We start from the raw sequence: 14,076 nt of genomic DNA, 5'->3' as shown, positions 1-14,076 counted from the left end.
AGAATTATAGATTATTAGGTTTGTTCTTAACTTTAACCACATTATATTTTTTATTTAATTATTTATCTATTTATTATTTTCTTAACTTTTAAACTAATTATTAACTTATATTTTAAATATAAAGTTAATAACTTCTTTTATAGAGCTCCCTTTTCTACTATATTCTTTATATATTATATAAAAGTAAATAAATTCTTAATAATAAAATAATATATTAAAAAATATTTAATTCTTAAATATTTAAACTTTTACTTTCTTTATATAATATTTATTTAATATATAGTAAATAAATTTTATTTAACTTTTAAAAGATTTAAACTTTTTTATAAAATTTATATTAAAAGGTTTTTTTAAATAAGTTTACTATTATACTATTATTATTTTATTAATAATTATATATTTAAAATAAGGATTATAATATATTTAATTTATTTAATAAAAATAGATTTAAATAGTTATATAATAAGTATATTAATAGAAAAAGTTAATTTATTAAGTCTTATATTATAAAATTCTTCTTTTATAAAAGTTATTTTAAAATTATTTTAATCTTATTATATAACTATTTTATTAATTATTAATCTTTATATTATTTATATTAATAATTTTAATATAATACTATTAAAAGTAATACTTTCTAACTTTATTTATATAATATAAAACTTAATTATATATTTATATATTATATTTCTTTTTTATTATTATTAATATTATATTTCTTTAAATATTAAATCTTAAATATTTATTATTATATAAAAATACTATATATATTTTATATATATAAGGATTAAAAATGAAACTATTTAGGTTTGTTTAATTTATACCTAGGTATATATCCTGATATCTGGAGTCTGTATAGCTCCTTTAACGCTCAAAGGCCAAACTTTAAAAATTCTACAATGTCAATAATAGTGGTAAAACACGATAGGTGTAACGATGTCTCAGCCCTGTGACGCACAGGCAAGGCTAAGGGGTATCGTACACATCCGTACACTCTGCTGTACAACATTATCGACGCTTAACTTTTCTCCACTGAAAGCATAGCGCTCTGAGATGCTGATGTTTGCGTCCTGAATGACGCTGCAAGGTCCGGCCATGCCTTCAAAACCTTCTTACACATATCAAGGGGAATTAAGGAAAGAGGATGAGACTATGTGTTGTGTCAGCTTGGTGTTCTATGAAAATCCATGACAGAAAACCATCAGTGCTTTGCTCACCTCATACAACTTGGTCTCCAGTAAACGATCGGTTAGGATCGTCAAGTTTTGTGCGGCAATGGAAGCTTGTTGGAGGTTCTCTAAGCCCAGATAATTCTCATCTGCATGCGCGTCTGTAACAAAGCTCATGTTCCAATACATGAAGAGAGTGATCGTATTCCACAGAACACTCTGAAGAAGTAAAGCTGGATCCACGTGATCCGTTTCGTTTGAGGAGAATTGAGCAGAAAGGTTGGCTCTTTCAGCCAGCCTGGAGCTGATCCAGCTGTGGCGGATCCAGAAACGATCCATACCCCTGCATTGAGCTTGTTCTAGAGACAGGTTCTGACGGTGCGACAACGCACAACCACAAATAGCAGCCAAAATGATGCTCTTGGTAAAGTCTGAGGTCCCTTCCTCACTTGCACATTCCGTCTTACTCAGACACTCAGTAAGATACACTGCAACGGCGGGTACACAGTTCTGGAAGTTGGAGTCGGGGATGGGTAAGGGGATTGAAGGCTATTGATAGTCTGTGTCAGCATTTTATTAGTCTACGGAAGGCTCAACTAACCTCGTCGCCAAAAGTGCAAGCTGAGTCGTTTCGCAGGCTAATCATGCGGTCGAGATAGTACGCAAGCCAGAATGCTCTTCTCTTTTCCTCTAGCTCAATCCAGTCCGTGGAAGGAGAGAAGCCATTTGATGCACTGATTAGATCCTGGAACCAGCCATATTGGATCAAGCGAAAGGCGCGACCAGCCGTCAAACAGCCCTGGCGAAAGTCTACATGTTTGATCTCGTACATGGACAAAAGAAGTTGGGCCTGGACCATCTCGAGGTCATTCAATTGAGCCAGGCTCGCTGTTTTACTGGCGAGTTCTATTTGTAAGGCTTGCACGGCGCTGCGGTACAATCGATCCACGTTGAGGTGGGTATGTTCGGCCAGCGTTGAACCCGCCAAGGCCCACATGGAATATTGGAGCGCGATTTGGGTTGCAGACTTGTCTGGCTTCCGACTCCAAGATAGGTAGCGGCGCTGATGGATTATTGGGGCGAATTGGTGAATGTTTTCCCAGTAAGCCTGATCTCTGAATTCTAGACATATCAGCAGGCATGCTCTGCCTCGTTGCTCGGGTGCCCGAGAAGAGTTGAGACATACAAGTTAGTCTGAGCCGGACCCGACGACGTTGAGTCACCGGATCGATCCGAACCAGTCGGTGACTGATCCGGGGACACGTCTGATGACCTTCTAGACACACATCGGTTATCCAGTGGTGTGCATTCGTACCCATCAGACCAACATGATGGGTCCATTGTTGACACGGAGGACAGCTTCCTACTAGCACTCGGGCTAGCCAATGAGGTATAAGGAAAGTCGTGGGCCAAATCCGGCATCGGCAGTCCACCGGTGGGCGACGTATAATTGAGTGTAGACATAGGCAAAGCGTCTAGTATTGGAGGTGGGAATAACTGAGATCCAGCCATAGTGCCTTCCCAAGGAATTCCCATTGTGTTCAAAAGGAACGAGTCATAATTATTTGTTTGTGTCGAGTCTTCTGGGTAAGACGGGGTTGGCATATCAAGCCCCAGAGCCTGAGGCTCGCCAAAGTAGAACGGGTCAAGTGAGGCTCGAGAGTCGATGGGTGACATGTTGTCAACACATTCACTATAGCCAGTATAATGGTGCTGTTGGTTTGCTTGGATTATTGATCCCTCAAGAGCAGCTGTCGATCAATCTACAGTTAGCGGGATATCGAAGTGTCTCAAGCTGGTGTTTACTTCTACAGTATATATATGCCAAACACAAGTTGATTTACTAACCAATACGCGCTTGGAGATCCTTGATATATCCAGGCTTTGGGCCCCGAAGAGGACGGGATGCTGCGACATGACACTGGGTACCGGATGCTTGACACGCGCCACATTGTGGCCGGTGACGGTCGCATCGCAGCTTGCGCCGACGGCACTGTTCACACGCCGCACCGTATTTTTGCCGTGGGTGCGGTGGCGAGCTATCTCGGGTGGCCAAGCCCGTAGAAGTCGTGTGATTCATCCTAGTTGTGGTTTAGATATGGATAATATATAAGTTCTTTATAAATGCAAGCAACGAGTCGATCAACGGCTACGACAGAGAAAAGTGTAAGGCTTTGCTGCAATTTTTCTGGCTGGAGTGCACTGCTCCTTACCTACTTAGGTGAGATTGGATTTGTGTAAACGACCGACAGTTCAGATGGACCAGTGTGGGAGTGGCACAAGGCTGATATTGTAGCCATTTCTATTTAATTACTTGCTTGCTCTCCTCACTGGATAACTGCTTAGCCTTGGGTCTTTCAAAAGAGGTTTCAAATCATCAAACGTCCCGTTTCGATGTCCGACGGTCCATGTGGCAAGTCTGAAGACATGTGGTTGCGTCGGCACTGTTCAAAGGCTCGATAGAAGTTGTCGGAGTTCTAGATTAGATATCTTGTCCCACGCAGCGCGCGGTGCTCCCGAACTCTTTTGGCTTAGTCACTTGCGAATGCATATGGTTCCTATCTGAGTAACCTTTGTACTTTCGTCCTATCCGCTGATTCGCGGCTATTGTATAGCACCCTGGGGCAGCCTACGCAGTACTCCTATCGAGATTGTCTGCCCAGGTGCATAAAGGATGCCGGGCATACTTCCGCGGCTGCCAATTAGAGATCCCTGCAACGTGCAGTATAAGTCCGGACCGCATGGAGAGCCAGGCCGATTTGAAATGATCAAAGCTCTTGCACGCCTGGACCTCGGAACGTTCCGCCGGCCTCGTTTTATCTGATCTAGGTAGACTTTGGTCAACGGACAACGCAGCAGCATTCAAATGGCGCTCCTAGCGCTTCTTGCGTGTGGCCCGCGGGATTGGACAAGCAAAAGCAAACCACTCCTTCTCCATGCACGGAGAAAGGTAGAATCCGTACTACCCTAACATACCATGGAGTTCAATTTTCACCTGAGGACAGCGCACGTTGGACCCTTAATTCTTCCTCCATCGGCTTCAGGACCAGCCAGGGTGCCAGGGTGGTCGCGCTACGCCGAAGTACCAAGCATTGCATTTATGCTTGGCATAGTATCATCCCACCGCGCTTCGAATCGTGTCGACTTTCGGATTGTCTTGTTCCTTTCTGCATTACTGCCAAATCTGGCCCAACATCATCGACAAAGCACCGCGACGCGTTGTTGATCCTGTGGTCATGTGACGATGACGAGTGATCTTGGAGCATGATCGAGGCGTTCTCTCTTGCCCTAGATTAGCGAGAATTCTCTGCTGTTTGAGACCCAGGACATACGATGCACTGGGTATATGCTCCGAAACCCCGGTCCCTGTTGGCCTTGCCACCCCGTGGGACCAGAAGCTTGGCCCCAATCTGAATCATCTTGATCTTACAGGTGTGGTATCGGATTAGAGTTCAAAGACCCAAGATGGAAATTGTTCCTGCACTCACCACGACCCGTTCTTTTCAAGGGTAGCCATCTGGAGTTTGTTGTTCAAGCGACATGAGATCGAGGCATACTTGGCTGATGGGTCTCTATATCTCTCCGTTGATACGATAGTTTTGTCAACATTGAGGGACTCCAGAGGACACTAAGAAACATGGAATGCCGCTTGCATTAGCTTGCTAGCAGAATTACCCTCTTTCTCCTAGTAAATGTCTTTTGGTCGTGAGCCTTCCCCAGCGCTAGTGCACTGCCGCCCGTGCAATGATGGGTGCTGATGGGACGCTCGTGGTTAAACCCCAGCAGCTAGTGTGCCACAGTCTGGTGGACGACTTGAGAACTAATAACTACTTCCTGATAAGAAAAGACTGCAGAAACATTTTCGTTTAAGCCTGTGAGCATTCTGCTGTCTACTACTGGGAAGTGGCATTCACAGATTGGAGAAGCAGGCACGTAACGCTCTTGAGGGGCTAGAAAACAAAGTGGAGATGAACGGCCACTTCGGGGGACGCTCACTTATGCCTTGTGCCGTCGGATCGAGGAGCGGGAATTAGGTCTGATCCTCGACAAAACCACTATAGCCGCTGGTCAACATAGATTTGGTAACTCGAACACGCGCTCCTATCACTTCAGCAGTAAGGCGTTCAGTCGTGGCGTAGTCGATCGAATAAAACGCTTGAAATGCTAAGACTCCGGTTCCACGAAAAGCGTGCATGTGCATGAGCTCGCACACAGAAGCGCACCATCACGTTTCCGCCTTCCCTCGGGCCATTAGATCTCATCACACATTGATGCCTTGCCTCCGAGGTCCCCTGCACCTGCATCTGCACCCCTCCCCCCCCCCCCCGAAAATATCCTCGGATGCGATATGATCTCGCTTTGCACTCAGGAGGCGGCAGAGTCAGTCGGTAATCATCTATCTGCCGCAAAGCTGTGTGATCAGTGTAAGTTCGCCTTGATGTGTCTGTCGGGCATTGAGGGGTCCTGTTCGGGGCTCGAGCGCGAATACAAACTCCATGCTCGGACACCGCCGCTAAAAGGAGTCTTGATACACCAGGGAGTTTTTCAGCCAGCGCCAAGTCCTAAGCTCCAATTCCAAAAAGCCCTGCTGATCCCCTTCATCTATTCTTCGAGGCCCGGTCTATTTAGTCCAAATCATGCCCAGCATCAATGGGATGAATACCACCTACCTAAGTACGTAGTAGAATTGGATTCTCAAGCAGATGCATTTTTCAACACCTAGTCTGTAATGATGTGCACACACGCTTACTCGTCAGTGGGACTCGCAACAAGCTTCCAGCCGCATGCTTTCGAAACTCTGGCCACTGTCGCCAGCCTCAGAGAGCGGATGTCTCCGGTGCGATCTCGGAACTTGGCAGAATGACGTCTTGTTGGAGTGGCTTATTCGTTTTTGTACAGATGGATCTATGCGCGGAACTTCCGGATGGTGAGTCAGTCAACATGATAACGCATCATGAAGTAACCGTACGCCGTTGCGAGCTGGCACTCCAACCCACGCGGGCCTCGGTGCCAGCCTCCTCTCAGGCAATCAGGGTGCTACTACAGGGCTTGCAGGATGCGTTGTCTAAGGCCTTACACCTGTACTCCGTAGGTAGCACTTGCGTCCTGATCTGGTAATCTTAATGATCACGGCATATTACTTTTCTATGCCAAGGACTCGGGGTCACACGGGTGCGACGTCCACTCCCGGGATCATATTCGATCCCCGCAACTACAACCCCCTATCAGATCACAGAGTCGGACGGCCTGAGCCTCAACCTTAAACCCAAAGATTCTAGTACTATATTCCGCAGCTGACACAACCTTCATCCCTGGATGTCCATGTTGAATTTGAGCACCTCGGCCATTCACATGTCCAGGCTGGGAACGGCCCTGCGGCCTAGCTTCTGAACGACAAGGCAAAGGGCTTCCTCGGCGTCGACGTGGTGCGTACCCTCTGCCATTCAACAAGGTCAGACATCTGCGCCGCAATAAGCTGCGTCAACGACATTTGCGTTGTTGATTCCGGGCATTGGCAATTTGTGTCTCGTTTTGTCTATATTGAACGTGAGGGGGTGTGATACCTCCCTGCAGCTGTGTTCTTAAATCCCCGACCGCCAACCTAAATGCCGTAGCGGGAGTTCAGACGATCAGATGACAGCTGTCGCTGCGGTTAGCCCGCTCCAAGGCTTTCCGTCGAGAATTTAGAGTAGGGACGGCAAGGCTCCAGGATATGCTTGCCACTTCTTACCCCGTCAGCACGCAACCTTGGAACCTGGTCTTCCACAGGGATTGATATGCAGGATACCAAAGTGTTCCATAGCCTTGCTATATAGCTTTAGTGGGCATTGAATAGCAAGATGATCTTTAGCACCACGGCTAGTCTCGTCAACGTTGTGCTTTGTTTGCATCTGTCGCTACCGAGCGGAGCGAATCCTCAGCAATATGGCATCTCCTCCTGCAATAGACGACACATATCTTCGATACAGTGGCAAGCCGCAACACGAATCTCTATACACGACGATACTCACAGGCGAGCATGCCGCTGACCGTCCAGATACTCCTCGTCCTCCGCTCAGTGTCTGGCCGGGTGGCCGCAATAGCACTGGCAGACACTCGTATGTTCCGCCGCCGTACACGGACAGAGTCAACAGCACCAGACAGTCGGCGCTGCGAACCCTGCAGCAAGGTTACCTACAACAGCCTCCGAATGGTCCAATCCAAGAGGAAGTCCACGGTAAATGCCACTATCGCTATTCTCTCGTGGAATGATGATCGACGACTGAAGTCTAGTTAGTCACAGAGATCGAATTGGACTGGCGGCCCTCGAAGTCCTTTATGTTTGCATTTGGGTCGCTGATCCTTGTCAGCGTCTGCGTCTCTCTCGAAGCCGCTTGCCTCGCCCTGGCCCTTCCCGCCATCGCCACCGAGCTCAAAGGCTCATCGATTGAAGCCTTCTGGACAGGTAGCAGCTTTCTGTTAGCTTCTGCAGTCTCCCAGCCAATATTCGCCTCCTTCAGTATCCTGTTCGGCAGGAAGTTGGTACGCACAACTCTACTTTTCCTAATGTCCGCTTCTTTATCTGGTTCGTTGCGGCTGGATCATGTGGCTCCTTTAGCACTTATGTGATTACGCGAGACAAGGACTTCCGACATCTATTATTTCGCTGACACTTCCGACTTAGATGATACAGATATCATGTGTCTTCTTCTGCACTGGTTGCGTAATCTCTGGTCAGGCTCACAACTTTACCGTCCTCTTAGCTGGGCGTACCATCATGGGGATTGGCGGTCAGTCTCCGAAGTCCGGTCTTTGGCAAATAGCGTGGCACTGATACCTTGAGAAACAGGAGGTGGGATAATCACCTTGGCTGAGACGACGGTAACGGATCTGATTCCTCTGAGATATCGTGCAAAGTATCTCGGATATCTTGGTTCGGGTATGTAAAGATCTTGTTTTTCCATAAGCGTACCCATGATGACTACCAGGTTAACACGCCTCGTCGGTCCAGCGTGGGCCGCGGGAATGGTATCAGGGCCACTGCTCGGTGCCGTTCTAGTCGAAAAAGCAACATGGCGATGGATCTTCTGGATCATGATTCCCTCTGTCGTGCTTGGATTCCTGGCCATCACCTTCTTCCTCAACCAAACACCTGTCCCTGGGGATGTTCTCCCCAAACTGCGTCGCTTCGACTGGATTGGTGCCATTTCACTCACCTTCTCGCTCGTCTGCTTCCTGATCGGCCTCTCCTGGGGTGGCGTCCAGTACGAATGGGGCGACTGGCACACATGGTTTCCAATGGTCCAGGGAGCCGAAGGGATTATTCTCACCCTGGTGTACGAATTCATGCTGGCAAAGGAGCCAATCATCATACCGACCATTTTTAACAACAGGAGCATGATCATCTGCTACTTGCTAGCCATCGCACACGGGTCAGTGGTATGGTGTTTGCTCTACTTCTTGGTCATTTACTATGAGGCTGTCAAGTTTTACGGAACCATGAGCACTGCTCTCTCAGCAATGCCTGAGAGCGTTACAATAGTCGGTAAGTCTAGACTTGATTGGCTTCTGGAAGAAATTGTGTGGCCATTGCTGACTCGTTGAGTAGCTGCGGGTATCACAGCAGGCCTTCTAGCTACCAAGACTGGAGAGTACCGCACCTTCATCCGCTTAGGATGGGCTGTAACGGTCTTTGGTTTCGTTCTATTAAGCTTTCTCGACCAAAACACCTCCGTATTTGGCTGGATAATCCTCAACATTCCAATCGGCATATCCACAGGAGTTCTGTTCACAACGGTCCCAGTTGCCATCCAGGCTGCTGGTCGGCCGGAAGATGCCGGACCTGCAGCATCCTTCTTCTCTTTTAGCCGCTCTCTCGGACAAGCCATTGGTGTCTCCGTGGGGGCCACGATATTACAAAACCGTTTCAGAGCAGTGGCTAGCGGCCTACCAACCATCGCGTCGGCTGCAGACGAGTTCAGCCACCAAATAGAAGGTCTCATCGCGTTTCTGAAGGCACTGCCGGCTACATCAACCATGAGGAAGGAGCTGGTTCAGGCATATTCAGAGAGCCTGAGAAGCCTATGGTATTATGTGGCTGGCTTTAGCGCGGCTACCCTTGTGCTCAGCTTCTTCGTCAAGAAGTACACCTTAGACCAAGTTTGGAGGACTGGCCAAGCTTTGATAGAGAAGAAGAAGACAAAGTGTCGGGTCTGACGGGTACGAATATATCAAATTATTTAAGACGAAGCATCAGCACCGTTTCTTCCAAGAGTTTTGAGTTGCAGTCAATTTCTGTACAGAACGGTGTATCGGATACCTGCACAGCCGGCCGAAGTCGTGCATTCTTTGGGATGCCACATGACACATAAAATTAACATAAAATAAAGAATCAGTTCTATCTATGTGGATCCAACATCACAAATTCCAAATTCGTGTTGAAGAATCTTTACGGCACTGAGCAATAAGTGTGGAGCGACTGGTAACAGTCAATGCCATCTGGAAGCTGTGCTGAAGACGAACCGGTTGGAGAGCCCAATGCTTGGCTAGATTATTGGCTAGATATTTTCCTCCCTCACTTTATTTTCCTTCTTCCCCTGACCCGATCAACGTCTCCTTATCACCAGACACTTCTCCGCCTACCATCCATCCGATCCAACTCGGCACGGAAGATTCACACTGCCCGCAACAAAACCATTTTCACGCGGAGGAACCTGGCATACAACAGTCAAAACTACTGACAAGGATCGAGTTTTTCTCCAAAATGTTCAGGGTTATGTCAAGCCTGGCATGCCCAGAGCCCTGATGGGATAGTTGCATGTAGTCTCAGCCTTGCGACACATGCTTCACTGTTTAGAAACGGTATTTGAACTTAGACACGCAATAATGAAGGATTGTCGTAAATACGTGCAGATATGAGTCAGCATCACCAGTCACTTTCTCGAATTTTTGGAAGGTCAAAAAACGCATTCAAGGAAGTTACGGACACATGTGCCGAATTGAATCAGAAAAAAAGCTTATTCCCCCTGTCATAAGATCCGGTCTGTATTGTCTCACCCACTACTTGAGTCCCTCGTTCAAACTCAACTATACCCCAAGCGGATTATGCTCAAACTTATGGGCAAGCCTTGAGGCCACCTGATGAAAGCCGCATGTCAGTGACGAATTATCAAGAAGTAAATACTGACGGAAGTATTGGGAGGAATACGTACTCTCGCAGCCAGTGTTGGTATACTTGCGGTCAACGTAGCAGCCCCAGCCAGGGATATGGTCCCACTTGTTGTTGACCAGGCACTTCACACCAAAACGACCACTGGTGGGCGTGATGGTGGTGCGGACGCCGTTGGTGCCAGGCCCATAATAGCAGGGAGCAGAAGCGACAGTAGGATAGAGCGTGCACCAGTTGTCTCGCTTGGAGAGGCCAGAGTCGCTCTCGGCCATGGGCAGTGCGACAGGGGCAGCCTCGGGCTCGGCTTCTGGGACCGGGTTGGCTGCCACGCTGGCAATGAGGGGAATGATAGTCAGGAAGAAGGTGGCCTTCATTTTGAATGCGGAAAGTGTTTTCAAATAGTTTTATGACGAGGATCAGGCTAGAGAGCTGGAGGATAAAGTGTGAGATGCTGATGCTGTTTCGAAGAGATGTTTTGGGGGGTCACCATGCCCGTTTAAATAGTTTTTTGAAAGCTCAGCCGTCGCGTCGCTGCTTCATTGAATCGCGATAGCCTCACGGAAGAGTGTATATTCATTACGAAATAATTATTCGCACAAAGCACTTGAGGCTATCATGTTTAATCAAGTCTGACACTTCAAGGCTGCTTTGGCGGGCCGACATGCTGGGCCTCGCCTTGCCAAGCACCAGTCTCCTGTGCGCGATGTTCAATCCAGGGGTCTTCGAAGGGCTCTGGCCATGTGTTTAATCTTGGCAAGAACCGTTTCCACAAGGGCTGGCGTAGGGCGAAGTGACCCTAGGTCTATTTCAAGGGCCTCAGGGTAGCTTAGTCCCCGAAGCTGAATGGAGGAGCTCGCACTAGCGTCCAGCCAGTGTACTAATTATGCAGCGATTCGGACATGGAGGAATGGCTGAACGAACCAAACTGCGTGGCGCGTGACCTCAATAGGGTTGGGACATAAAAATATCCTCACTTATAGTATACATTATATTAACGTGTCAGGGGAGTTGTATGTGGCGGCAGGGGCAGAGAGAACTTTTGTATTAGTTTCGGTCACATTGGCTATTGTCAACGGTTACGCGGTCCAATGAATGCACAATACACTTGGGCCAAGAGAAGACCTTGATTATTGGAATGACTCAGATGCTGTGCTTTCTCGGCTCTCAAAACTTTGCAGGAGGGTATTCACGGCTGGAGGACCGCCTTGCCTCACTTCTGCGCTTGCAGATCAGCTCCAAGGATTCTCATTACGCATGGTGCGCATCCGTCGAGGCAAGCCTTGGAAACAACAAATCAAGTCTCCTAAATAATCCGAATTTCGGTCCATTATCAGCCCGATCTTACACGATAGGGGCCATTGCCTCTACTTCCATCAATGTCTCACGTCTGACGCATAGGGAAGATAACTAGTTAGTACCTAGGTACGGATCACTGTACGGTGCAAATGTTTCGATTTAGATTGGATCCTCATCATGACAGCCAATTCAAGAATAGTTTGGTCATGGTATGAGTAAATTCCTCAGATTTGATGAGTCTGGAGGTGTGCACAAGTGTCCAATAACATTTGAAGTGTTGTGGTGTGGATAATAATAAAGCCGTGAGGCCACCAGGTGCATCACCATTATGATAAGGCAAGTGCAAGGAGTACAGGAATTCCTTCACTCACCTCAAAATAACAGATAACATTGATTTGATGGATGAAACTCGAAAGCCATTGGTGAAAGACATCCCAAGGCAAGATATATTAATACTGTATGTTTTTCTTTTGAAAGGTCTTGAGTGCTTACCACTATATGAAGGCCCCATGTATGTCCTCGGGCATATGCGGAATGGAAGCGAACCAGTTACAAGATCTTACTTTCATACATAGAGCTCTAAATTAAAATGTGAAAAAGAAGTCTTAAAAGAACCTCTTTCTTTTCATAATAGTTTCTATTATACTGAGACTATATTTAGGAAGTTTATCTTTTTGTGATTTTGTTGTAGTCTGTACGGGAATGTGAATTTAGCAGGGGGGGCTCTACTTCGTTTTTCCCTAACAGTGGCCGAGAGTCTTAAAATGACTCGGGGCCTTGCCTCTTTTGAGCGGCATCAGCGCGGCCGGGTCAGGCGGATAACAGTGGGTTGCTTTTCCCAGAACCACCAGATACCCTGCTCTTCCCACCTCGGTAGCTCTATACCCGAGGCGACGGATAAATCAAAAGCCCACAGAAGTTTTGCCAGGATCAACCGCAGCTCAAGCCAGGCCAAATTTTGTCCAGGACAGTTGTGCGGACCGAGAGAGAAAGGGTTGAATGCTGCCTTGTCGTCCCGCAAGCCGCTATCCGAGTCGCTGAGCCACCGTGCAGGCATGAAGCGCTCCGGCTCGTTGAAGTTCCGCTTGGCCCTGTAGCTGGCCCATGGCGGGACGGAAACAACCGTGTTGGGAGGAAGCACCTCGCCAGCGACAGTGGCTCCCCCAGGAGGTACATTGCGGCGCATGGAGTCCGGGATCGTTGGACAGAGTCTCATACCTTCGTTCAATACTGCATTGAGAAGGGGAAGCTTTTTCAATCTTGACCCTGTGATCCTGTCGTCAGTACTGAAAGAAGTACGGACTTCGCCTGTGACAGCAGCAAGGTCCTTCGGATTGCGCAGGAGGTAGTTGAGTAGCCCAGACAACACAGTTGTGACTGATTCGCTGCCTGCAGCGACCAGCATCATTGCGTTAACCTCCATTTCCTCGCGGGTCATGGACTCGGATGTAGAATCCTTCTCACACTCTAGGAGCTGACTGAGAATATCGGGCCGGTCTGAGCCGGTGGCAATCCGATCGCGAACCTTCTGTTCAGTGACGCGCCACATCTCCATCACCTCGTTCAACGCAGACGAGGGCGTGATAGCCATGAGCGTTGCGTAGAGCCATGGATAGAATTTCGCAGACGTGACTATCGTGGCTGCCTTAAATTGGCTGACGGTCTGGATCCAGGGATGCGTTGTTAGACCTTCCAGACAGCCGAACGAAGACCCCCAGACCAAGTCTCCAACGATGTCAAACGCCACGTAGTTGATCCACTCCACAGCGTCTATATTGGCTGAGTCACGGGAAGTCGACTCGGAGTTGTCGATGCGTTCGTTTAGCTTCGAAACTAATTTGTCGACATACATGGAAACAATAGGCTCCTGTGCGGCTGTGTATCGCTCTGAGAATGCCGGCGCCAAGATCCTTCGGAAACGGGCGTGTTCTCTCTCGGTGCATGCGATCAAATTTGATGCAGTCTTCCCTGGTGGCTGATCCTTATACTCGTATGGGCGAACGAAGTTCTTCGGGTAGATGTCTCTCCAAGCGGCAGAATCAATGAAAGATATCTCATCTGGAGCCAATCGGACGATGTCGCCATATTGTTCATGCAGCTTTTTGATGTCGTGCGGCAATCGTCCCCGAATGAATGATGTAAGAAAAGGCAGCCGAAATGCGCGCCAGAAAAAGGGTCCTGGGTATTTTGACAGCGGATGAAGCCAAACATTGTACACCAAAAGACAGCCGAGATACTGTAACTCATTAGAACGCGTTTGGGCAGCATGATGTCAAATAACAAGGCTTACCCCCGCTGCCAAAGTTGAAAAGAGGACCAAGACGTCCAGACTCGCAGTCATGTTGCACACAGCGCAGACAACACTTGGGGTGTGAATTCAAGAGGACAAATTCGTGTCCATAAGTAAGGCTGTCCTTGGTGTGTCGTCACGGCTGCAAGGTTCGATCTGACAGGAAATGTAGG

The 14,076-nt window shown here is 47.7% G+C and overlaps 3 protein-coding genes across 3 annotated transcripts; 1 reads left to right on the top strand and 2 right to left on the bottom strand.

The window, feature by feature from the left end:
* Positions 1-7,926: 7,926 nt before the first annotated feature.
* Positions 7,927-9,365, top strand: KVR01_001350 (uncharacterized protein; the record flags this gene model as incomplete). Its single annotated transcript, XM_044782578.1, has 4 exons — positions 7,927-7,939; positions 7,999-8,088; positions 8,161-8,694; positions 8,758-9,365. The coding sequence occupies 4 exons, from the start codon at positions 7,927-7,929 to the stop codon at positions 9,363-9,365; spliced, it is 1,245 nt and encodes a 414-aa protein (XP_044649305.1).
* An 898-nt stretch (positions 9,366-10,263) lies between these two features.
* KVR01_001342 (uncharacterized protein) lies at positions 10,264-10,691 on the bottom strand (the record flags this gene model as incomplete). Its single annotated transcript, XM_044793510.1, has 2 exons — positions 10,264-10,286; positions 10,361-10,691. The coding sequence occupies 2 exons, from the start codon at positions 10,689-10,691 to the stop codon at positions 10,264-10,266; spliced, it is 354 nt and encodes a 117-aa protein (XP_044649297.1).
* A 1,411-nt stretch (positions 10,692-12,102) lies between these two features.
* Positions 12,103-14,059, bottom strand: KVR01_001314 (uncharacterized protein). The gene is made up of 2 exons (XM_044787616.1): positions 13,904-14,059; positions 12,103-13,849 (listed from the first exon to the last, which is right to left on the bottom strand). Exons 1-2 carry the CDS (start codon positions 13,952-13,954, stop codon positions 12,410-12,412), a joined length of 1,491 nt encoding a protein of 496 aa, XP_044649269.1. The 5' UTR covers positions 13,955-14,059; the 3' UTR covers positions 12,103-12,409.
* Between the last annotated feature and the right edge of the window lie 17 nt (positions 14,060-14,076).

This window comes from Diaporthe batatas (assembly GCF_019321695.1).
Source record: "Diaporthe batatas strain CRI 302-4 chromosome Unknown Contig00002, whole genome shotgun sequence".
In the NCBI taxonomy this organism is placed as follows: domain Eukaryota; kingdom Fungi; phylum Ascomycota; class Sordariomycetes; order Diaporthales; family Diaporthaceae; genus Diaporthe; species Diaporthe batatas.
The sequence above is the reverse complement of the archived record's forward strand: the minus strand, read 5'-3'. Positions and strand labels throughout refer to the sequence as shown.

What these genes read in the sequence shown, in the direction of transcription:
- KVR01_001314 (XM_044787616.1), bottom strand. Translation starts at nt 13,954, where the DNA reads ATGACTGCGAGTCTGGACGTCTTGGTCCTCTTTTCAACTTTGGCAGCG. An exon ending in TTTCAACTTTGGCAGCGGGG is followed by an intron (nt 13,850 to 13,903) that starts GTAAGCCTTGTT and finishes AATGAGTTACAG; the next exon opens with TATCTCGGCTGTCTTTTGGT.